This window comes from Mesocricetus auratus, unplaced genomic scaffold (assembly GCF_017639785.1).
Source record: "Mesocricetus auratus isolate SY011 unplaced genomic scaffold, BCM_Maur_2.0 Super-Scaffold_100007, whole genome shotgun sequence".
Classification (NCBI taxonomy): Eukaryota; Metazoa; Chordata; class Mammalia; order Rodentia; family Cricetidae; genus Mesocricetus; species Mesocricetus auratus.
The window spans coordinates 32,638,086-32,663,182 of NW_024429191.1; the positions used below are offsets into that span (position 1 = coordinate 32,638,086).

At 41.7% G+C, this 25,097-nt stretch overlaps 3 protein-coding genes and 1 pseudogene across 6 annotated transcripts in view; 2 read left to right on the forward strand and 2 right to left on the reverse strand.

The window, feature by feature from the left end:
• Nucleotides 1-1,558: 1,558 nt before the first annotated feature.
• LOC121141093 (translation initiation factor IF-2-like) lies at nucleotides 1,559-5,305 on the reverse strand. The gene is made up of 3 exons (XM_040747944.1): nucleotides 5,287-5,305; nucleotides 3,431-3,687; nucleotides 1,559-2,807 (listed from the first exon to the last, which is right to left on the reverse strand). Exons 1-3 carry the CDS (start codon nucleotides 5,303-5,305, stop codon nucleotides 2,319-2,321), a joined length of 765 nt encoding a protein of 254 aa, XP_040603878.1. The 3' UTR covers nucleotides 1,559-2,318.
• Nucleotides 2,689-25,097, forward strand: part of Aff4 (AF4/FMR2 family member 4) — a 73,282-nt gene continuing 50,873 nt past the window's right edge. For all 4 annotated transcript variants that reach the window (XM_040748614.1, XM_040748615.1, XM_040748616.1 and 1 more), the window contains exons 1-3: nucleotides 2,689-2,828; nucleotides 20,878-21,004; nucleotides 23,805-24,587. In XM_040748614.1, coding sequence (XP_040604548.1) covers nucleotides 20,882-21,004; nucleotides 23,805-24,587 — 906 coding nt within the window. In that variant the 5' untranslated portion in view covers nucleotides 2,689-2,828; nucleotides 20,878-20,881. The remainder of the gene's footprint in view (nucleotides 2,829-20,877; nucleotides 21,005-23,804; nucleotides 24,588-25,097) is intronic.
• Nucleotides 6,546-6,728, reverse strand: LOC121141329 (small nuclear ribonucleoprotein G-like). Its single transcript, XM_040748621.1, is given in 1 exon segment — nucleotides 6,546-6,728. A coding segment is annotated over 1 exon segment (177 nt). The 5' UTR covers nucleotides 6,723-6,728.
• LOC101844725 lies at nucleotides 16,606-18,949 on the forward strand (annotated as a pseudogene).

The window sequence follows — 25,097 nt, forward strand, 5'->3', positions numbered from 1 at the left end:
ACTCCATACTTATAATTAAATTTTAAAAAGTTTAAAGACAAAAGGGTGCATGTCTTTTGTCTCAGGACTTAGGAGGCAGAAGCAGGCAGATTTCTCTCTGTAAGTTTGAGACCAGCCTGGTCTACATCAACATGGTGAGTTCTAGGCAACATAATGAGAATCTGTCTCTAAAACACAATTATTTGCATGTTATTATTACATGTGTTACGAGAGTCACATGATATGCATAGATGCCAGAGGATGACTCTCGTGAACCGGTCTTCTCCCACCTTGGGCTCCTGGAATAGATTGTCAGGCTTTTCCACACTGAGCCATCTCACTGACAAGCCTCGAACTCATGGGCTGGCCTCGAACTCACAGAGATCAGCCTGCCTCTGCCTCCTGAGTGCTAGGATTAAAGGCGTGCACCACCAATGCCCAGCGATTCTCTTCCTTTTTATAGTGCAGAACTACTAGAGGTTTGTGGTACTAGGGATTGAATCTAAAGTCTTGTGTGTGTGCTAAGAAAGAGCTTTCCCACTACACCCCATCCCAGACTACTCAAGTCTCCTGGAACTCAGATGATGGCACTACAAATTCTGGATACTGAATTCTGAAGCTGTAAGACTACTTGACATTTACCCTTGCTGGGTTTTGGTCTTACTTTGGTCTGATCTTTCCTTGCTGCTTTCTTATTTTCCCACTTTTGGAATGTGGATGCTTTCTCCATGCCATTATACAATGGAAGATATAACTTGTTTTTCATTTTACAGAAGCACCTACGAAGACTGCCCTGAGTCTCAGATCATTGAACAATGTTAGAACTACTAAGCCAAGTATAATGGTGCACATTTTCGACCCCAGCACAGGGGAGGCAGAGACAGGAGTATCAGGAATTCAAGGCCATGTTCAGCTACAAAGTGAAATCTAGGCTCTCCTGAGCTAGGGAAGACTGTGTCTCTCTAGCATTGGGTATCATCACACCAGGCTGTGTTGATTCTTATTGTTAACTTGATTAGATTAAGGAAATGCCTGGGACATTTTTGAGGTACTTTGGGTGTGTCTGTGTCTGGTGTATCCAGAGATAATTAACCGAGGAACAAGAACCTTTCTGAGGCCAGGTGGTGGTGGCACAGGTCTTTAATGCAAGCACTCAGGAAGCAGAGGCAGGCAAATATCCGAGGTCAATGCCAGCCTAGTCTACAGAGTGAATTCCAGGACAGCCAAGGCTACAGAAAGAAACCCTGCCTTGAAAACTAAATAAAGAAATAAATAAATGAAAATTTAGATTCTAGCACTTATTTAGTGTTTGTCTTGTTTTTTGAGACAGGGGTCTCATTATATAGCCTTGGCTGGCCTGGGAGCTGGATATGTATATATTTAGTTGACCTCAAACTCACATCGATACTCCTGCCTCTGCCTCAAGAGTGCTAGGATTAAAACTGTGTGCCACCAGGCCTATTTAGTGTTTTTGAGATGTGGCCTAGAATTTAGTGTGTAGTTAAGATTGGACTCCCAAATTATGAGATTACACTATATGAAAACTTAATTTAAAAATAACGAGTGACATGTTTAAGTATGTTAGTGGTGGAGAATCTTCATTTGGCGCCATCAAATAAAAGCAAGTTAGGTGACATGTGACACTAATGACAGGATGGTATGCTTTTCAGATAAACACGAAGGGGACATCTTTCTTGCAGTATTATTACTGGGTTCCAGGAGACTCTAAAACCTTGTCTGTCTAATCTTTAATTTCAATTAAATTATGTCTTGTCCCGGCTGGCAGAATGTTAAGAGGGGGAGCATTCAGAAAGACTGTGTTTGCGCTCGCCGGTTGTGTCGACAGGGTTTTGTTAGTGGCTTAGACAGGCCCTGAATCCACTAAGAAACCCACAGAGGCCGAATTCGTGGCGATCCTCCTGGCCTCGGCCACCGCAGTATTGGAATTACAGGCCTGCTTCGACGCCAGGACTCACGATGGTTTTTTGTTGTTGTTTTTAGATGATGCAGGGGGGCCGGCTCATCCTCCCACACTAAATCACACGCAGCTGTGGACGACGTGCTGCGGCCATCCACGTCACCCTTCCCTCCCTAGCCCTGCGGAGCGCTGCGGGACTCGGGCAGCCGGGACCCGGCCTTCACCTGCGCCCCAGAACCGGTCGACCCGGCTGCGCCCCGCCCCGAGGCGCCTCCCTAGCGGGCTGCGCAGGAGGGCGTGTGCCCGGGGCCGGGCTCGGTCGGCCGGCCCGACGCTGGCGCCGCTCCCGCAGAATCCGCTGCGGCCTGCGCATCGCCTCCCTAGGCCGCGGGCCCGGGCGCACCGCACGTCAGTCCGCACGTCAACTCCGCGGGCGACGCCTCGCGAGCAGCAAGCAGGCGGGCAGCCCCCGCGCTGCCTGCGGGAGGGGCGCGGCCTGGTCACGTGACTCTCGCAGCCGCCCGTCCCGGGTCACATGGGCCGCAGTCACTGCGTCAGTCACAGTGCGGGCTGCGGGAGTCGAGTCGTCGCCGCCGCCGCCGCCGCCGCCCCCAGCGGACGGGGCGGGGATCTCGGTGCCAGGGCCCCGTCCGCCCGCCCCCGCCGCCACCGGCTCAGTCACCCGTCCCGGGCTCGGCCGGGCCGTCATGGAGCGGGGCGGAACCCTGGCGTCCGCCGAGTGAGGTGCGCCGCCTCGGCTCCCCGCGGCCTCCGGATCCGCCGCTGCCCCTCGCCCTTGGCAGCCGGTCGCCGACTCCTGGGCGGGCCCGAATGCTCGTCCGGTGAAGGTGCAGGCCGGGCGCAGCCGCCACCGCCGCCGCCGCCGCCGCGGTCGGGAGATGGTTCGGGCCTAGCGGAGCGGAGACTGGAGGTGAGAAGCCGCCTGACTGACTGACGTCTGACTGAGGCGCGGCCGCGTCGCGGGGAAGGCGAGGCTCGGGCCGCGGGGACGCTCACGGAGACCCTCGGGGCGGCGGGGGGGGGAGGGGCCGCTGGATCCGGCTTCGCCCGCTGTCCCTTGCCCCAGTTTCTCAAAATAAATTTCAAACAAGAAGAGAAAAAAAAATTAAGGCCAATCCATTCGCAACCAACATTCTAGACGCCCATCTTCTGGCCGTTTTTTTTTGTTTTTGTTTTTGTTTTTTCCCTATCGTCCCTTCTTCCATTCCTCCCTAAGATTCGGCCAGCGGATTTATCCCTTGAAAAATTTATGCCTGGTTCGACTCAAGTCATCCCTAGTTAAAGAGAAAAGAGGCCCGGATTCTGGCTATCATCTCTCTACTAGTTCTCGCCTTCCTTCTCGCGATCCTGCGCACCTCCCCCACCCCCACTCTCCCATCTCCCCTCCACCGAAAGAAAAAAAGGGGGGGGCAGAATCTCCGTCCTTGATTGTCGATGGGGTTTGGCTGAAAATGTGGGAATCTGGGTTAGAATCCGGGAAACCCTCCTTCCCACTCGGAAGGGGCCTGGTACCTGGCGATCGCGATGGCTGGGCTTTGGGTAGTGCTGTTTAGGCCTCTCCTCCAGCTGCCTGTGCTCAGGGTTAATCTCGTAATTGACGTCAGTGCTTTGTTCCTTCCACTTTGCTGTTGCTTCCACTCTCTGAGAACGGATCAGGGGCACAGGAGTCCAGGGTGTGTGTGGGGTGTCCTTATTAGCCTTTTCACTCACAGATGACACCTTTATAGGGAGTCGAGAGCCCTGATCTGAAAATGGTTGCGAGTGAAGTTCTAACCAAGACGGAGAGTTCGATTACAGGGTTCTCCCGAGTTTCGTCAGTTGCAAGTCAGAATTCTGCCTTTTCTTTCCCGTTGAGATTTTAAACTGAAGCTAGCCCCCTTTCCAGGGCCGGAATCTAAGCCCTAGGTGCCGGTGAATAGGCTGTTTGTGTGACATTTAAAATGTGTGCTTTTTGTGGGCCTGAGGGGGGGAGGCTTAGATCGGGAAAAGCTTCAAGCTTTGTTTCCATATTGATTCTCCGAAGCTTTATAAAATCTTTTGCTTTGGCTTATCAAAGTCCTTTTAACTTTCCAAAATTGAAGTGATTATGAGATCCTTCTTAATTCGAGATTTGATGAGAAGCCGATGTGGACCGAGAGATAGTCTAGAATCATCATCTTTGGTCATATATGCATAAAGAAGTGTTGGCAAGTGGCCCCTTGGTTTTTAACAAAGCTGGCTTCTCAACTCTTTCAGGTTTATGTTCCTTATTCATCGTTATGTTTCTCAGTCTTCAGTCTCCAAAGTCTCAAAAAGTTATTTTTAATTGCCTTTTATAATGAACTTCCTGAAAACCTAGAAGTAGTGTTTTTTTAAAATTAATTAATACCAGCAGTTGTCATTCAGTTTGTGGTCATTTGCAGGCTAATTTTTGTTAGCTCAGTAGAAACAGTAGGCACATTTTACTTTAAGTAAAATTTTGCTTCATGTGGAGACAAGGTAGGGTGTCTTGAGGCCAATAGCTGAATCTTTACTGTTTGATTGGGGTAGGCTTGGCTGTATGTAGTTTGGGATTAGCCGGACAGTTTTGGGGGTATAAGGTGACTACAGTGCTTTGGTGAAGTTGTGTGGCTAATTCCTAAGAAGAGAATATTTTTATTTCAGTTACTGTTCTACCTGTCAGAGTCTCATGGAGATTCATGCATTTTCTTCTATGTTCAAGTTACTGTATTCTTTTTGGGACAGTGAATCCACTTTCAGGTGTACTTTTCTTAAAGGTATATTGTAGTGTCTTTAGAGTGAGTACCATGTTTATTCTCTTTATCCTCTCCAGTGTTTTATGCAGTTAGATTGAATTTGATAGCAATTTGAAGTTGAAATTGTTTATCTATCTGATCTAAGATTTTACAGATAACCTAAAGTTATGTAAGCAAGCGATTAGTATTTGAAAGGGGAAAAACTGAAAGGGGATCAGCTTCAGAAAATGCTGTGGAAGATGAAGACTGCTAGATGTTATAGGTCTTCCTTTTTTTTTTTTTTTTTTTTTTTTTTTGAGGTGGTAAGGTAGAAGTCAGGGTTTTACGTGTACCTGACAGGAACAAAGAAAACAGGTATTTAAGAGGTATTTCTTCTTTTTTTTTGGCTTAGAATGGAGTCCAAAATGTATGAGACCTTCCCATTTCTTTATAGTACCTTTTATAAAAGTCAAAGAAGTTTTTTTATTTGTTTTTGAGACAGGATCTCACTTTGTGTTTCTGACTGGATTGGAACTTGTTATGTAGACTAGACTGGCCTGGAACTCATAGATATCCACCTGCCTCTGCCTCCCAAGTGCTGTGTGCTAAAGGTGTGTGCTAAAGAGGTATATTCTTAAGTATTGAAGGTACAACCTGAACACAGAAGCCTCATATTGGTAGCAGTTCTCCTTTGACCTCCCAATTGCCAGGGATTACAAGCATTCTTCACTATGCCTGGTTTTGTTTTGTTTTTTGACTTGTTTTGTTTGCTATGTCTCTATTCTACTTACATGCTAGATAAAAAGGTTTCACAGCTTTCTGTAACCCTCATTTCTTACTGCTTCCCTTTTTATTTCCTCTGATAAGTTGAAACAATGATTTTATTTCTGGGAGGGTGTTTGCCAGTCTCAGTTATTGTAAAATACATTGTAGTTAAAGGTTCGAGACAAAGTAGCTACACTTCCCTGTTGATACTTTCTTCTTTGTTTTATTTATTTATTTTTAAGATTTATTTATTTATCACATATACAGTGTTCTGCCTACATACCAGAAGAGGGCACCAGATTGAATTGTAGATGGTTGAGTTCTAGTATTATATAGACATACACCACTATGCCTGGCTACACCTTGAGAATTTTGGTGATACTGACATACCAAGAGAGGGAAAGCTAAGTAAATTGAGTGCCATACTAGAGTATTTTAATGTTGGAATTACTTTTTTGTTTGCTTGTTTGTTTTTCGAGACAGGGTTTCTCTGTGGCTTTGGAGGCGGTCCTGGAACTAGCTCTTGTAGACCAGGATGGTCTCAAACTCACAGAGATCCACCTGCCTCTGCCTCCCGAGAGCTGGGATTAAAGGCGTGCGCCACCAATGCCCGGCTGGAATTACTTTTTATCTTAGTAAGATTTTTAAAAAATTTGAGAGGGTCTCATGTAGTTGTCCTCAAACTGGAGGTGTTGCTGGTGTGGTTGGTGCTGGCCTTGAATTTCTGTCTTTTTTAAGGGGGCGGATCTCTAACAGCCTTGTCTTTCTTTGAATCACAGAGATCCTACTGCCTTGGCCTCCCTGGTGCTGGGATTAAAGTTGGGAGCCACCACTGCTCAGCTTGTTTTTCTGAGTATCACTAAAGTTTATGTAGCAAAAAGTTTCAAATAAAAATGTACATGACCCGCCGGGCGTTGGTGGCGCACGCCTTTAATCCCAGCACTCGGGAGGCAGAGGCAGGCGGATCTCTGTGAGTTCGAGGCCAGCCTGGTCTACAGAGTGAGTTCCAGGACAGCCTCCAAAACAATACAGAGGAAACCCTGTCTCGTAAAACCAAAAAAAAAAAAAAAGTACATGACCCAGTTCTACACCACAGTCAAACAGGCCCTTTAGGGAGGGATGTATACTCCTCTCTGAACAGCCATTATTTAGACTCTTTCTAAGGCTTCTAACATGATGATGCTGTTTCCTCCTATGACCACCATTGCAATGTTATTTGTTGCCCACTAGTTGTCATCTCAATACTCATCAATCTCGAGATCAAAGCCCGGTAGTATTTTTTGTACATGTCTGTCACCATTTAACTTCAATGATAACTTGTCCATAAATTTCTTCAGGTTGCTTCATGGCTACTCCTTAGCAGACTTGGCATGATGATGGATGAGTGAGTGGCCTGGCCTTAAATTTCTAATCCTTTTTCATCTACCTCTTAAATTCAGGGATTACTATGGACCAGTTTTGTTTTAAGTTTCTCCTCCTCCTCCTCCTCCTCCTCCTCCTCCTCCTCCTCCTCCTCCTCCTTTTTTAGACAGGATGTCTCTGTGTAACAACTCTGGCTGTCCTCGAACTTGTTCTGAAGACCAGGCTAGCCTCAAACGCAGAGATCCACCTGCCTGTTTCCTGAGTGCTGGGATTAAAGTTGTGTGCTACCAATATCTGCTGTGGGTTTTTTTCCTAAAAATTTTATTTGTTTGTTTGCTTATTTGAGACACTTGCTATATATCCCTGGCTGTCTTGGAGCTCATGTGGATCTGTCTGTCTCTCGTGTGGGGAGTCAGGCCTTTGAAATTCCACAGCCTGGATTGTGCTGAGTGTATCTCTTTGGATTCATGTAGTATGTTCTTTTCCTTGCATTTTCTATAAACTGTAATTAATAAGCTAGATTTAAGGGGCTGGAGAAATGGCTCAGAGGTTAGGAGCATTGGCTGCTCTTCCAGAAGATCTGGGTTCAATTCCGAGCACCCACATCACAGCTCACAACTGTCTAAAACTTCTGTTCTGGGAAATCTGGCAACCTCACACAGACATACATGTAGGTGAAACACTAATACACATAAAATAAAAACAGATAAATTAAAAAAAGCTAGATTTAATTCACACTTGAATTTTGTATCTTTTTGTTTTTGTGGCATTTTGAGACTGGGTCTTATGTAATCCAGGCTGGCTTGAACTCAACTGTGTAGCTGAGGATGAATTTGAACCCTAATCTTCTACTCTGCCTGTTTTCTAGAGTATTTTAATGTTGGAGTTACTTTTTTTTTAAAGATGTATTTATTATGCTGGGCGTTGGTGGTGCACGCCTTTAATCCCAGCACTCGGGAGGCAGAGGCAGGCGGATCTCTGTGAGTTCGAGGCTGGGCTGGACTGACAGCCTCAAACAATACAGAGAAACCCTGTCTCGTAAAACCAAACAAAAAAAAAAAAAAGATGTATTTATTATACATACAGTATTCTGTCTGCATGGATGTCTGCAGGCCCGAAGAGGGCACTAGATCTCATTATAGATGGTTGTGAGCCACCATGTGGTTTCTGGGAATTGAACTCAGGACCTTTGGAAGAGCAGTCAGTGCTCTTAACCTCTGAGCCATCTCTCCAGCCCCTGGAGTTACTCTTTTTTTTTTTTTTTTTTTTTTTTTTTGGTTTTTCGAGACAGGGTTTCTCTGTGGCTTTGGAGGCTGTCCTGGAACTTGCTCGGTAGACCAGGCTGGTCTCGAACTCACAGAGATCCGCCTGCCTCTGCCTCCCGAGTGCTGGGATTAAAGGCGTGCGCCACCACCATCTGGCTAGGATTAGCAATTTAAAGCCAATTTGAGCTACATGAAACTGTCTCAAAAGAACAGAAAACAGACCAAGAATTACCAGCAAAATCTGGGTGTGGAGGTGTAAGCCTGTGATTCCAGCACATTGGGAGACTGAAGTAAACTTGAGGTCAGCCTAGATGAACAAGACTGTTAGAATACCACAATAAACAATCTTAGAAGCTGATATGGTATCATCAGATCAGATATATAAAGGCTTACAGTTGTTATTATATTTTCAAGACAAGGTTTCTCTGTAAGAACCCTGTCTTTCTTTGAACTCACTTATAGGCCAGGTTGCTCTTGAACTCACAAGAGATCCTTCTGCTTCTGCCTCTGGAGTGCAGGGAGTAAAGGTATATGATACCATGCTTGGCTAAAGCTTACAGTTATTTAACCTGTTTAATGTAATATCTATGCATGTTATATATTAGTATTATTGAAATAAAATTACAAAGGTATGGAACCTAGGGCTGGGAATGTAACTCAATGAAGACCACTGCAAAATACCAAAAGTAAAATATAAGGCTGGGTGTAGTGATAAATACTCTTAATTCAGGAGACAGAGGCACGTAGATTTCTGTTAGTTCAAGGCCATCCTGGTCTACAAAATGAATTCTAGGACAGCCAAGACTAAAGACCTCGTCTCAAAAAAGTTTAAAACAAACAAACAATGAATCAGTCCTAAAGGTACATATTTTTATACTTAAATGTTAATCTAGTTTTTGCAAAACATTGTTAATTTAAACTTGGATTTAATTTGAATTTTACAGTTATATAAGCTATAATGGTGAATTTATGGCTATTTGAATATGTATACTCTTAGTGCTGAAGTCAGCACTTAAGTTTCTGGGATATTTCATTTGCCCTGAAATAGTATCCTTATTTGTAAGTTTGAGAGACAAATTTACAGGTCAGCTCAGGCCCTGAATGTTCTTATTCATGTCTTTGTTTTGCACCTCTGTTTCCCAAACTTATTTTCCAGCTACATGTGGTCCACATCCATTCCCCAGGTACCTTCCCTCCCTCCTTTTCATGGCTGTTGCACAGGTTCTTTGCCTACAAAGAGGTTATCCCCTCTTCTTTCCTCCTGCTTCTAGTCAGGTTAGCTGCAACAAAATCTTAAAGAATGAAAGCTACTTTTAGTTTTTAAATCCTTAGTCTAGTATAGTGTATGACCTACTATATACACTAAGTAGTCACTGAATGAAGTACAGCGTTAATCCTGCTTTCTATTTCCAGGTCTAGGGCTGGGGATAGAGCTCAGTTGGGGTAGAGTGCTTAGCTATCACTCCATCAGCACATAAACCAGGCTTGGTGCTGAATGTCTGTAATCCCAGCACTCCTACAATTTGAGAGATGAAGGCAAGAGGATCAGAAATTCAAGGTCACCCTTAACTACAAATCTAGTTTGATGCTAGCTTGGACTAAATGAGACCCTATTTCAAACAAACAATCCATATCTATCCATCTATCTATGTGTATATATGTTCAGGTACCCAAAGAGGCAGCATTTATTTGTATTTGGAGAATATTTGGGAACTTGGTTTTATTTTACATGATTGTTTCTTTTTTCTTTCTTTTCCCTTTTTTGAGACAGGATCTCTCTATGTAGCCCTAACTTTCCTGGAACTCACTATATAAGTCAAGCTGGGATTAAAGACATGTACCATCATGCCCAGCAAGCATTGTTTGGGCAGGGGCTTGGATAAAAGTAAAAATTTATCATTTGTGTCCTTAATTTCTAGTTGATTGTCTCTTCTGTCTCTGCTTCCTGAGTGTTGAGATTACAAGTGTGTGCCATCATACCCAGTTGTGCATGTAATTTTTTTGTGTGTATAGTATAGATTTTGGTTTTCTATTAGGTGTGGACTTTGAGAACATTTGCCTTAAAAACAAAATTCGCATTGTGTTTTTGTTAATGCTTTTATTGGATACTAATAATTATAAGAAAAAGACTTATCCTCTCACTTTTATCAAATATAACCCAGACTCTTAGGAAATGGGAAGTTATCTGTGGATAGAAAAGGAGAGTGACATGGTATTCTGAAACCCAGCCTTTAGTGAGTACTCTTGACATACTTAACCTTGAGGCAGTAGCACTTTGGTTGTGACCTTTATAAAAAATCACAGTTTGTTTGAATTCTGTATGCTAATCACTGAGTTAAGTATTGGAGGGAAGAAAGTAGAAATCAAAAGAGCAGCCATGTTACTTGTTCTCTAGAGCTGTGATATGGGAGTGGATTCCTATTAAGGAGATGGAGTAGTAGTAAATACAGTAACTGCGATGGAGGAAAGTGCCAGGTGAAATACAAAGAAATGCTTTGGGATATAAGTGATTTGGGGATGGAAAGTCTAGGCTCACAACCAAAACTATAAGGGAATTAAGTGATTTTAGTGACACAGACGTCTTGGAAGGTTCTTAGAGGAAGTGGGTATGTGGTAGTTTGTAGTGGATGTATTAGAAACTGGAAGAATGAAGGGCATTCATCTGGGTAAAGAGAATAGTCTTGAGTACAAATCTGGATCTGAATGTATGTTGGTTATTTTCAGACTTATAAATTTTTGCTTTGTTTTGTTTTTGAGACAGTGTTTCTTTGTGTCACTCTGCCTGTTCTGGAACTCCCTCTGTGGACCACTCACAGAGACCCACCTGCCTCTTCCTCAGGGAGTGCCAGGATTAAAGGCATGAGCCACCACCACCTGGCTGACTTGTTGTGAGACAAGGTCTCACTATATAGCCCTAGCTGGTTTAGAACTTGATCCTCTTGCTCTACCTCCCAAGTAATTACAGGCATATATGTTACAAAAGTCTCAAATGTGACAACCTTTTTGTTTTGTTTGCCTTTGATCCTTCTATTTAGCCCTGGCTGATCTGGAGTTTTCCATATAAATCAGACTGGCCATGAACTCATTGAGATTTGCCTGCCTCTGCCTCTGCCTCTCCAGTGCTCCAATTAAAGTTGTGTACCACCATAATGCATTATCCTGACCTTTTATTTAACTTTATTTTGTGTGCATTGGTTTCCAGTGAAGGTGTCCGATCCACTGGAACTGGAGTTACAGACAATTGTGTGCTGCCATGTGGGTGCTGGGAATTGAACCTGGGTCCTCTTGACGAACAGTCAGTGCTCTTAACTGCTGAGCCATCTCTTCAGCCCCTTACCCTGATATTTAAATGCTGATGGATAGGATTAAAAGGGTACATTCATTGGAGAGAAAGAAGTTGAAGTTGCTTTAGAGATGGCAGGAACTGGAGAAGATCCAGAAAATAGCAAATTGGGGGAGATTGTTCTTTGATAGGAAGAACTATTTTTTTCTCCTTTGTAGCCAGGAGGAAAGGAGAGAATAGGTTCAGATGGTGATATTTTGAGAACTAATAGTTAAGTGATAAGATATAGCTTTAATTTTGTTTTGTTTTTTCATGACAAGGGTTTCTCTATGTAGACCTGGCTGTCCTGGAACTGGCTCTGTAGATCAGGCTAGCCTGGAACTCAGAGATATGTCTGCCTCTGCCTCCAGAGTGCTGGTATTAAAGGTGTTTGACATCACTCCTGTCCCCTGTCATTTATTTTTAATAATTCTGTTTCTTAATTCTTGTCCCATAAGAAAAAGTCATTTGTGGAATAAGTTCGCATGGGGAAAGTCATAGGAATCAATGGGATACTTTTTGGAATAGGAAAGAGAAAGACTATAACTTTTAGGAAGTTTTGAGAACCTGGTTGAGAATTATTTATGAGACAGGATAATAGAAATTTTTGGTGATACAAAGAAACTTGATAAAGAGCTAAGCATGGTGGTATAAATCTTTTCCCAGCACTTGTGAAGTTGAGCCAAGAGGATCAGGAGTTCAAGGTCATTCTGAACTCCATAGCCTTTTTGAGGACAGTGTGGACTTCATGAGTCCTTGACTTAAGAAAAGAAAAAGAAAAGGAAGTTAGTTTTTTTGTTTTGTTTTGTTTTCTCTTTCAAGACAGTTTCTCTGTAGCTTTGGAGGCTGTCCTGGAACTAGCTCTTGTAGACCAGGCTGGCCTCGAACTCACAGAGATCCACCTGCTTCTACCTCCCCAGAACTGGGACTAAAGGTGTGCGCCACCACCCCTGAATAGGAAGTTAGTTTTGATTAAGAAAATATCGAGGCTGGGCTGGACCGATAGCCTCCAAAACAATACAGAGAAACCCTGTCTTGTAAAAACAAAACAAAAAAACAACAACAAAAAAAGAAAATAAAAATGAGCCGGGCGTTGGTGGCATACGCCTTTAATCCCAGCACTCGGTAGGCAGAGGCAGGTGGATCTCTGTGAGTTCGAGGCCAGGCTGGACCGACAGCCTCCAAAACAGAGAAACCCTGTCTCGTAAAAAAAGAAAATAAAAATGACAGGTTAAGGAGGTAACTCATTGATAATAGTTTGCCAGGGAAGGAGGAGACAGGCAGATCTATGGAGCTCCTCTGTTCATTGAGAGATCCTGACTCAAAAAATTGACCTGACCTCCACAAGCACACAGGTATATATTCTCTCAAACAAGTACAACACATACAACAGCAAAAATCTTTGTGTGTTTTTAAAATTGTTACTGCATTTTACATCTGAAGATGAGAGACTAGTACTCAGTAGCGAATTCTTTGTTTAGCACTAGGTTAGATCCCTGGCACTGAGAAAATAAAAGAAACTATAAACTACATCTTCTCAGCATTCCCTTTGGGACCTGATGTTTTGTTAGTTTGGCTTTGATCTCCAGGTGTGCAGTCTTTGTTTCCTTCCCTAGTAGGAAGTGATCTCTTTACAAGTTCTCAGGGGTAGAGAAATCCTGCAAATGAGGCCAAGAGGGGTTTCTGGGTCCATGAGGCTTTGTGCTTTAACATAGTGTGTTGTGGTGAAGTTAAAGTCAAATCGTAGTTGTTTGAAATTAACGAAATATCAGCTCAAGTCTCATTTTAGCTTTTGGAGTTGAAACCATCAGTAATCTGGTAGTTGTTGAATAGCCCTATTTTTAGTAGGAATATTGTTATAAGACAGTAATGGGGTGAAGAAATAATTGAGTCAGTATTACTTGAAAGGGGCATGCTAAATAACATTTCATTTTTTTGTTTATTATTTGTTTATTGAAATGAGGTCTCTCTATATAATCCCAGCTGTCTTGGAACTGTGTTTGCTATGGCAGATAAACTCACAAAGCTCCAAGTGCTTCTGCCTCCTGATTACTGGGATTAAAGGCTAGTAGCACCATTCCTGGCCCAGCATATTTTACTTTAAATCATTTAAAATTTTAACTTTATTTTTTAGTTATAAAATTAATGTCATTGTTTGTAAAAAATGATTATTTCTGATTTCTTTGGAAATGAATATTAGTATTTTACCATATGCTTCTTGGGTTCTTTTCAGTTAAAAATTATTTTGGGGGCTACAGTAATAGGTCAGGTGTTAAGAGCACTGACTACTCTTCCAGATGACCCAGGGTTAATTCCAAGCACTCGCAAGGCATCTCTCAACCATCTGTATGCAATTCTAGTTCTAGGGCATCCAATGCCCTCCTCTGCTCCGCAGAATCCTGCATCCATTTGGGCACATAAACTCACACAACCACACACACATACACATAAAATGTATAAGTAATTTTAAAGATTTAGTCTCTGGTAATTTCATACATGCACACAAAGTATTTGGATCATATTTACCCCTGTTGAATTTTTCTTAATGATGGCAAAACACATATCATAACATTTTTATTATTTTAGTCATTTTATGTATATAATTCAAGGTATATTCACAGTATTGTACAACCAACATATCATCCTTTCCTAGAACTTTTTCATCACTCCAAACCAAAGTGGCTATAAAATGGTATTTTCCTGAGACTGGAGAGATGTCTCAGCAATTAAGAGCACCGACTACTTTTCTAGTGGATGCAGGTTCAATTCCCAGCATTCACATGGCTGCTAACATTCTCACACAGACATATATGCAGTCAAAACAGTAATGTACATAAAATATGTGACCTTTAGAGTCTGGCTTATTTCACATAACCTAATGTTTTCAGGGATCATCTTTGTTGTAGTATGTAGCAGAATTTCATTCACTTTCAAGGCTGAAGAGTATTTTATTGTATGTATATATCACAGTTCAATTATCCATTTAGTCTGCTGATGAACACATTGCTTCCATCTTTGGACTGTTGAGAATGATGCTTCTATGAATGTTGGTGGTGTTCAAGGATCTGAGTTCCTACTTTCCATTTTTTTGGGAGTGTATACCTAGAAGTAAAATTAGTGTATCATACTGTTAAAAGTTTTTAATTTTTTAAAAAATATTATTTTTATGTGTATGAATGTTTTGCATGCATGTATGTATATGTGTCACAATATGAGCCTCATGTCCATGGAGGTCAGAAGAGGGATTGAATCCTGTGGACTTGGGGAATTAGGACTGGTTGTGATCTATCATAAGTTCTGGGACCTGAATCTGGGTCCTCTGCAAGATCAGTTAAGTGCTCATAACCATTGAGCTATCTCTCTTACCCCCATATTAAAGTTTTGTTTTTTTGTTTTTGTTTTTTAGATTCTGTTTACTTTTACATATTGACCTGAATGTATGTGCATCATGTGTATGCAGTGCTTGCAGAGGCAAGAAAGGGGATTGGATCCCTGGGACTGGAGTTACAGACAGTTGTGAGCTGCCATGTGGATGCTGGGAATTGAACCTGGGTCCTCTGAAAGAGCTGCCAGTGCTCTTAATGCTTGAGCCATCTCTCCAGCACCTATGCTAAATGTTTTGAGGGATCATGAAACATTTTTTTCCATAGTAACTGCTCCATTTGTGCATCCTTACAGCAGTACACAGGGAACGCTAGTTCTTCTGTATCTTAATCAACACTGTGGTGATTAGAATGAGAATGACCCCCACAGGCTCACATATTTGAATGCTTGGTCCCCAGCTGGTGGAACTGTTTGGGAAGGATTAGGAAGTGTGACTTTATTGGAGGGGTGTGTCACCTCAGTCAGTCTTTGAGGATTCACATGTCCAAGCCGTTTCCAATAGCACTCTACCTCCTACTTGTCCTACTTGTGGATTGAGATATAAGCTCTCAGCTACTTCCTCAGTCCCATGCCTGCATTCCTGCTGCCATGCTTCCCACTTGATAGACTCTAACCTTCTGGAACCATGAACCCATAAATGCTTTCTTTTGTAAGTTTTCTTCACAGCCATTAGAAAAGTGATTAAGACATGTGACTGTTTTCTGCTTTTATTTTATTTTTTTAAAGTCCTGAGCTGGATTATATCATTCCCATTTTAAAATCTTTTTCTTTTTTAAATTAAAAAGTTCGATTTTATGTAAGTACATATGTATCTGAGTGTGTGTATTGTTAAGTTCACTACATATGTATAGTGTCCACAGAGTCCAGAAAAGGGCAGCATAGCCCCCTGGAACTGCAGTTATGGGAGGTTGTGAGCTGCCATATGTATCTATGTATGTGCTGGGAATTTTAACTCTGTTCCCCTGCAAGAGTAGAAAGTATTCTTAACTACTGAATCATCTTTCTAGCCCCAAATTCTTTCTTTTTTAAAGTTGATGTTTACTGAACCTCACAAGTTTCAGTATGTTTTGTTTTTGCTTCCATTAACTTATAGGATTTCCTTATTTCTCTTGAGCTTTCTTTTCTTTTTGATATTTCAATGCAGGGTCTTTATGTAGGCCTGGTTGGTTCTTCTGACACTCTGTAGACCAGCTGGAACTCAGAGATCTGCCTACTTCTGCCTCCAGAGTACTGGGATTAAAGGCATGTACCACCATTACCTAGCTAAGAATGTGAATTCTTTTTTTTTGTTGTTGTTGTTTTTTCGAGACAGGGTTTCTCTGCATTGTTTTGGAGGCTGTCCTGGAACTCGCTCTGTAGACCAGGGTGGCCTCGAACTCAGAGATCTGCCTGCCTCTGCCTCCCGAGTGCTGGGATTAAAGGTGTGCGCCACCAACGCCCAGCTGAATGTGAATTCTTTTGTTGAAGTGTTGTTTAGTAACCTTAGATGCAGTTAGCTTATGTTGTGTTAATTCAAAAGATCAAATACTGAGAGGTTGTAATATTTGTTCTCTCTCTCTCTTTTTGTTTTGTTCTGTTTTGTTTCCAGACATGGTTTCTCTGTGTAGCTTTGGAGGCTGTCCTGGAACTAGCTCTTGTAGACCAGGCTGGTCTCAAACTCACAGAGATCCATCTGCCTCTGCCTTCTGAGTGCTGGGATTAAAGAAAAGTGTGCACCACCACCACCCCACAATATTTGTTCTCTTTATGGCATTTATTTCTTGAATAGCATTAGAATATTTCAGTGATACAAGACCACAGTTGTTTCTGATAGTTTTGAGTTTAAGCAGACAGATTTGGGAATCTAAATTACTTTCAGCAGTTTATTGGTCATAGATGAGGACAGTGGAAGAGGTGACAAATGATAGTAATCAAAAATTCTCTTTTAAGATGGTAATATTCCTTTCTTTACAAAGAAAAACAGGTGCTTTTAAAAATATTGGATTATTTTAAGACTGTTTAATATATAATATTAAGTCATATTTCTTATGTTTTCTGGCCTTTTAGGATTTTTGTTTTTGGCAATGGGGATGAAACTCCAAGCTTAATCATGGTAAACATGCACTCCACTTATGATTTCTACCCCAGGCTCATCTTTCAGGCTTTGAATTTAGGAAATTGGTAGTTAACATGCCTCTTAGGGTCTGAAAAGCTTTGTATTTTGGCAATACCATAATTCCAGAGGCCTAATTGAAAATTGATTGTTAATACAATAACATTTATTAATTTGTTCAAATGTGCTGAAGAATGTTTTCTTTGATTTTATCCTCTAAATGCTTTTGGTATTCATTAGAGGAAATTCAAATAATTTGTATGGTTCTATAGGGAGCTAGGTACTAGGGAAACTAAATAAATCACAACAGTATTTCTCTCTCTCTCTCTCTCCTCTGATGGCTTTTTAAGACAGGGTTTTACTGTGTATGTAGCCCTGGCTATCCTGGAACTCCTGTACACAGGCTGTACTCAAACTCATAGATCTCCACCTGCCTCTGCCCCCCAAGTACTTGGATTAAAGGTGTGTGCTGCCACCACCCAGTTTCACAACAGTATTTCTATGTACTGTAGTAGATTATATATTAGCTACACTAAACTATTATGCACATAAGAAACAACAAGCCATTAAGATGATGGCTCAGTGGGTAAATAGCACTTACTGCCAAGCTTGACACTTTAAGATTAATATCTGGAATCCACACAGTAGGAGGGAACTGATTCCCATAAATTGCACTCTAACCTCTATACATATGCCATAGCATACATGTATACTAGAACTCAAGAGCACGCGCGCGCGCGCACACACACACACACACACACACACACAAATGTAAAATATCTTGTCTTTAAAAAGAAACAACTTGTGCCACACACCTTTAATTTCAGCACTTGGGAGGCAGAGGTAGGTAGACCTCTGAGTTTGAGGCTAGCCTAGTCTACAAAGTGAGTTTGAGGCCAGCTGGGTCTACAAAGCATGTTCCAGGACAGCCAGAACTGTTAAACGGAGGAACCCTGTCTCAAACCCCTCCCCCTCCAAAGAGAGAGAAAAAGAAAGAAGGGAACTAATTTGTCTCTTTTCCTCCAACTAAGATCCTATTGTCATCATGGGTTTTTACCCTACCCTGTGTTACTGGCATTGTAAGAACAAGCTGTTAGCCAGGCAGTGGTGGGCATGACTTTAATAACAGCACGTGGGAGACAGAAGCAGACAGAATTCTGTGAGTTTGAGGCTAGCCTGGTCTACAAATGAGTTCCAAGACAAGCAGAACTATTAATAGAGAAATCCTGTCTTAAAAAAACAAAAACAGGGCTGGAGAGATGGCTCAGAGTTTTAAGAGCACTGACTGCTCTTCCAGAGGTTTTGAATTCAATTCCCAGCTCACAATCATCTGTAATGAGAGCAATACCTTCATATGGCTTGCATGGATGTAGGCAGAAAGCTGTATACATAATAAATAAAATAAATCTTAAAAAAAAACCCACAAAACAGCACACACCAACAAAATAGAACAACAAACTGTATCCAAAGTTTTGCTTCTGTGGAGGTGACTTTGATGCTAAGATCTGCCTCTTTGACTTGGGGCAGAAGAAGGCAAAAGCTGATGAATTCCTAGTTTGTGGTCTTACAGTGTCAAAGGAGCAGCTTTCTTCTGAAGCCCTGGAGGCTGCTGGTATTTGTGCCAATAATTACATGGTAAAGAGTTGTGTCAAGGATGACTTTCATCTTCCATTGGGGCTCCACCCTTTCCATGCCATCTGAATCAACTTATGTTTTCCTCTGCTAAGGCTGATGGATAGGCTTCAGACAGGCATGTGTGGTACCTTTGTGAAGCCCCAGGGCACAGTGAAGCCCACAGGGTTCATACTGGCCAGGTCATCATGCGCATTCATATCAAGCTTCAGAATAAGGGACATGTGATTGAGGCTCTGAATAGAGCCAGGTTCAAGTTTCCTGGCTGCCAGAAGATACACATCCCACAGAAATGGGGCTTTGAGTTTAATGCAGATGAATTTGAAGACATGGTCACTGAGAAGCAGCTCATTCCTGATGTCTGTGGGGTCAAATACATCCCCATTTGTGGTCCCTGGATAGGTGGTGAGACCCGAATTCCTGAGAGCTCTCATGTTCAGCAATAAACCTCACATCCAGTCTGATAAAAGAAAAAGAAACAACTTGAATACACATTTCAAACACTTAGGATCTCCTCTCTCTCTCTCTCTCTCTCTCTCTCTCTCTCTCTCTCTCTCTCTCTCTCTCTCTCTCTCTCTCTCCTCCCTCCCTCCCTCTCTCCTCCCTCGCTCCCTCTCTCTCCCTCTCCCTCCCTCCCTCCCTTCCTCCCTCCCTCCCTCCCTCTCCCTCTCTCTCTCTCTCTCCTCCCTCCCTCTCCCTCCCTCCCTCCCTCCCTCCCTCCCTCCCTCCCTCCCTCCCTCCCTCCCTCCCTCCCTCCCTCCCTCACATTATTTCTTGTGAATGTTTTGCCTGTGTATATGTATGTACACTGTGTGCATGTTCAGTGCCTGGAGGAGGCCAAAAGAGGGTGCCAGATCCCCTGAGCTGGAGTTAAGGATATTTGTGAAGCATTATCTGGGAACTTTGGATCTCTGTAAGAACAGCAACTGTTCTTAACCACAGAGTCTTCTCTTCAGTCCCAAGAATATACTGGCTTTACTGCTTATCTAAAATGATAAGTGTTTTCCTGGTCTGATTGACTTTTGTTTTGCTTTTCAAGAAAGGCTTTCTCTGGGTATCCTTGGCTATCCTAGTGCTCTGTAGACCAGGCTAGCCTGGAACTGAGATCTACCTGCTTCTGTCACCATGTGCTGGGATTAGAGGTGTGCACCACCACTGCCCAACTTGGCTTCTGTTTTAAAATAGGTTCCACAGATATATACTAATTCCCCACTTTGGTTGGTCTATCTCTGTATCTCTGTTTGTCTCTTTCTTTCTTCCTCTTTTCATGTTGTTGGTTTTTTTTGTTTGTTTGTTTGTTTTGGGTTTTTTGATTTTTTTTTGAGATAGGGTTTCTCTGTAGACCAGGCTGGCTTCGAACTCAGAGGGATCGTCTCACTCTCTGCCTCCCAAGTGCTGGGATTAAAGGTGTGAGCCACCACTACCCGGCTTCTTTCTTCCTCTTTTGAAACATAACCACGATAGAGGTTTAATCTACATTCTACTTCAGGAAGGGAACAGCTGAGGTCCTGATCTACTCAGCGTTTTACAGCTTCTTTTATCATTGTCTATTTAGACAAAAGTCTCTGCTGTTACAGAAAAATAAGCCATTCTTCTTGGTTTATTCTAGTGACAATCTAGTACTATCATGATTATAGAAATAATATTCCCATTTTTCCGTTTGATCCCAAATACTTTTTTCCTCTTTAATACAATTATTAGTTGTACTGACACATGCTAATTTTAGGTTCTATCACTGAAAGCCTCAGTTTGTCATTTATTGAGGCATTAATTGAAATATTAATATATTTAGAGCAGAAATGTCGTTTTTTAGGGGATTTAGTACAACATCAAAGCTGAGGTCAAACTGCAATAACGATGGACATCAAGGAAGCTGTGTTTGGGACAAAAAGAAATCAAGATAAGGTAGATGCAAAGTAGAGAAAAGAGCTGGACCAGGGGTCTGGGTAGTAGATGGGAGTGGGTTATATGCCACCAACGATACTGCCAACTAGCATTGTGAAGAGGAAATACTGAAAAGTGGGTTTAAGTAGTCCTTTCCTTATGTACAAATTTTAACTGACTTTCAGGTAGCTGAGTACTTGAAAAATTGTCATGTTTGGGACAGCAGAGTAGAAGAATGCTTGTCTAAAATGTGTGAGGCTCTGTGTTCAATTCCCAGAACTTAAAAAAAAAACAAATTGTTTTGGTGGAGTAGTGGTTTCTCATATTCTACCTAATGTTTTCTTTCTGGGTGACTGTTGAAGATGATAGTGCTGCTAGTTGCTAAAACCAGTGCCAGAATCAAGCTTCAGCACAAATTCCTGGTAATTGCCCAGAAGTTGAAAGAAGTTCAAATCTCCTTTTGGAGTGTTACATTGACAGTCAGTACAGAATATGACATTTTTATTTTTGTGATGTAAAAATTGTACTTCTCCTCATAGCAACATGAACCGTGAAGACCGGAATGTGCTGCGCATGAAAGAACGGGAAAGGCGGAATCAGGAAATTCAGCAGGGTGAAGACGCCTTCCCACCTAGCTCACCTCTGTTTGCTGAGCCATACAAAGTTGTAAGTTATCTTTCTTTGAATGTTTTTTTCACCTCACATGGCATTTGGGCTTTTAGGATTTATTTTAAGATTTGTTTTTATAAGCATTTTTAAGATGTTCACACTGTCAGATCTTTGCAGAGGCCAGAAGAGGATGTCTGGTGCCTGGCAGCTAGAGTTACAGGAAACTTGATCCATCTGACATGGGTGCTAGGAACCAAACTCAGGTCTTCTGAAAGAACAGTACATGCATACTTTTAACCACTGAGCCATCTCTTCAGCTCAGTGCATGCCTTTAATTGAAGGATCCTGGGAATTGGAGGCAGGTTAGATCTCTAAGTTTAAGGCTAGGCAGGACTACATAGAGAAGAAACCTTGTCTCAAAATAATATTTTTTTGTCAGTGAATCTACATTTGTCATTGAGCCTAATGTTTATTAGGTAGTCTGTTGTAGTCTATTAGGTAGTCTTTGGTTGTAACATCAATCAAAGATGACTTTCAGCTGGGTGGTGGTATCGAAAGCCTTTAATCCCAGCATTTGGGAGGCAGAGGCAGGAGGATCTCTGTGAGTTCGAGGCCAGCCTGGTCTGCAGAGCAAGTTCCAGGACAGCCTCCAAAACTACTGAAAGCCCTGTCTTGAAAAACAAAAACAAACAAACAAACAAAGACTATCATAGATGCTGTGTTTCTCTCTATTTCTTACCATTTGTTATTTAGTTAAGTTTCATTGACTATTGGTTTGTTGGAATGTTTCTTAATGTATGTTTACCTCATTCTGTTATCACAGATTAAATTCTGTGACATTTCTTTTAATGTATGTAATCATTATCAGCTACATTGGAATATGTTGTTGGAGGCAGTCAGTAAATTGAGTAAGAGGTAGCCCAACAGTTAAGAGCATTTATTGCTCTTCCAGGGGACTCAGGTTCAATTACCAGCACCTACATGGAGGATCATAACCATGTGTAACTTGAGTTTTAGGGCATCATGTCTTCTTATGACTTCTGCAAACACCAGACACACATGAGTTACACATGTATACATGTAGACAAAATACATATAATGAATAATCAAAAAAAATTTTTTGAGACAGTGTCTCTTTACATAGCTCTGACTGTCCTGGAACTCACTATGTAGATCAGGCTGGCCTCCAACTCGCAGAGATCCCACCTGCCTCTGCCCCTTGAGTGCTGGGATTGAAAGCATGTTGCCACCATGTCCCACCATATATGAATAAGTATTTTAAAAAATTAAGAGAAATAAATCGAATCAATTGTTATTTTAGTTTTTTAAAGTTGTTTATTGTTTTTATCTTATGTGTATGAATATTTAGACTACCTATATGTCTGTGTACTACATGTGTGCAGTGCTGGAAGAAACCAGAAGAAGGGATCAGATTCTCTGGGGCTAGAGTTGCAGACAAGAGTAAGCCACTATGTGGGTGCTGAGAATTGAACTCTGGTCCTTTGGAAGAGCAGCCGTGTGTCCTTAATCACTGAACAATCTTTCTAACCCCAATTGCTATTTTTAATTACTATCATTGTTCTTGATTAGAGGTTACAAAAAGAGAACACTGAGTAGTACCAATTCTCTTATATTTTTGGTTGTGAGCCTACCTTTTAACGGCTGAGCTATCCCTCCAGTTCTAGTACTAATTCTCATGAGTAATGTAGCTTTACTGGTGACATGTCTTTCTAGCATTTCATTTGCCTTTGGGCCTTTATTTCAACAGCTGTTAAAACTTAAAAGTCCAGAATCCTTGAATCAAGCTACTATTCAATTCATAATTATAAAAATAATTATTTTCTGATGTTTCTATATATTTATCTTGTTTCCTTAAGAAGATCATACAGATTTTCAAACAATATAAAGTTATGATTAATGTTTTTAATGTTTCCTAATTTCAAAATAAATAGTGGTTGTGTGTTTTGTTGTTGTTGTTGTTGTTGTTTTTTTTCCTTTTTCTTTTTGGTTTTTCGAGACAGGTTTTCTCTGTATTGCTTTGGAGACTGTCCTGGAAATAGGTCTTGTAGACCAGGTTGGCCTCTGCCCCCTGGCTGGGATTAAAGTTGTGCACCACCAAGGCCCAGCTGTTTTCCTTTTTATTTTTACTTATTTTTTATTGATTCTTCAGGAATTTTTTTCTTTTTTTGAATTTCTTTTTTAAAGATAATGACTCAGGTTTTGCAGGCCTAAAACTTACCATGTGGCCAGGGATGACTTGAATACTTGAATTTGTGACCTTCCCTAGTGCTGGGAATATGTCACCAAGTCAGATTATGTGTTGCTAGGGATTGAACACAGGGCTTCATGCATTCCTTCCAAGCACTGTACCTACCACCTGACCTCCATCCCATCCCTGGTTATTTAGTCTTGATTTCTTTTTGTTTGTTTGCTTTGATTTTTTGAGACAGGGTGTCTCTGTGAAGCTGTCCTGGAACTCCCTCTATAGTCTAGGCTGGCCTTGAACTCACAGAGATCCACCTGCCTCTGCCTCCCCAGTGCTGGGATTAAAGGTGTGCACCACCACAACCTGGCTCCTTAGATACTTATGATAAATTTTTTTCACTATGAGAAATATTTATCTGGACTGAGAGTATGTAGTAGAGTCAGTGGTAGAGTGCTCACCTAGCGTGTGAGAGGATCTAGTTTTATTTTTGTTTTGTGTGTGTATTTGATGTTTATTTGTAGATGCTAACTTTAAGATAAAAATCGAGACCTTTCTTTAAAAATACCTCTTCTGATTGAAGGATAGAAAATGAGTTTAGAAGAATATTTTGTTTTAAATTATTCTAACAGTACTTTTTCTTTTCTTTTGTAGACTAGCAAAGAAGATAAGTTATCAAGTCGTATTCAGAGTATGCTTGGAAACTACGATGAGATGAAGGATTACATAGGAGATAGATCTATACCAAAGCTTGTTGCAATTCCCAAGCCTGCAGCACCAACGACGACAGAAGAAAAAGCAAACCCAAATTTTTTTGAACAGAGACATGGAGGCTCTCATCAGAGTAACAAATGGACTCCTGTAGGACCTGCACCCAGCACTTCTCAGTCTCAGAAACGGTCCTCTGGCTTGCAGAGTGGACACAGTAGCCAGCGGACCAGTGCAGGTGGTAGTGGCACTAGCAGTAGTAGTAGCCAGAGACATGACCGTGACTCATATAGCGGTAGTCGGAAAAAAGGTCAGCATGGGTCAGAGCACTCCAAATCACGGTCCTCAAGCCCTGGAAAAACCCAGGCTGTTTCTTCATTAAGTTCTAGTCATTCCAGATCTCATGGGAATGATCACCATAGCAAGGAACATCAGCGCTCCAAATCACCTCGGGACCCTGATGCCAACTGGGATTCTCCTTCCCGCGTCCCTTTTTCAAGTGGGCAACATTCAAATCAGTCTTTCCCACCTTCTCTGATGTCAAAATCTAGTTCAATGTTACAGAAACCCACTGCCTATGTACGGCCCATGGATGGACAGGAGTCTGTGGAACCAAAGCTGTCCTCTGAGCACTACAGCAGTCAGTCTCATGGTAGTAACATGACTGAGTTGAAGTCCAGCAGCAAAGCACATCTCACCAAGCTGAAAATACCTTCCCGACCTTTGGATGTAAGTCTTACACTTAGAGTGGTTAGTTAGCATTGTGACTATATAATCTGTAGACATATCAGTGAATTGGAACTGTCTTTTTGCCTTAATAGTAAGACACAGAAATTAAAAAGTTTAAGAAAGCCGGGCGTTGGTGGCGCACGCCTTTAATCCCAGCACTTGGGAGGCAGAGGTAGGCGGATCTCTGTGAGTTCGAGGCCAGCCTGGTCTACAAGAGCAAGTTCCAGGACAGCCTCCAAAGCCACAGAGAAACCTTGTCTTGAAAAACCAAAAAAAAAAAAAAAGTTTAAGAAAAAAGGTTTAAAGAACAACTTGGGTGTTGACTACCAAGTGGATCCATAGAACTATTCTTGGATAATAAAGAAAATATCATTTATAGGTTTTCAAATGTTAAAATGACAATTCAGTATAAACTAAAAGTGAGATTTGATAGCTTACATTTCTTTTGGTTTTATGGGATAGTATAGCTTGTTTCCTTTTATTTAAAGAGAAACTTAACTTGTTTGTTCT

Bases quoted from the DNA above. Each gene is read 5' to 3' on its own strand.
- LOC121141093 (XM_040747944.1), bottom strand. The intron at 2,808-3,430 runs GTACCAGGCCCC...CCGCTCCGCTAG, and splicing joins CCAGCCATCGCGATCGCCAG to GCCCGAACCATCTCCCGACC.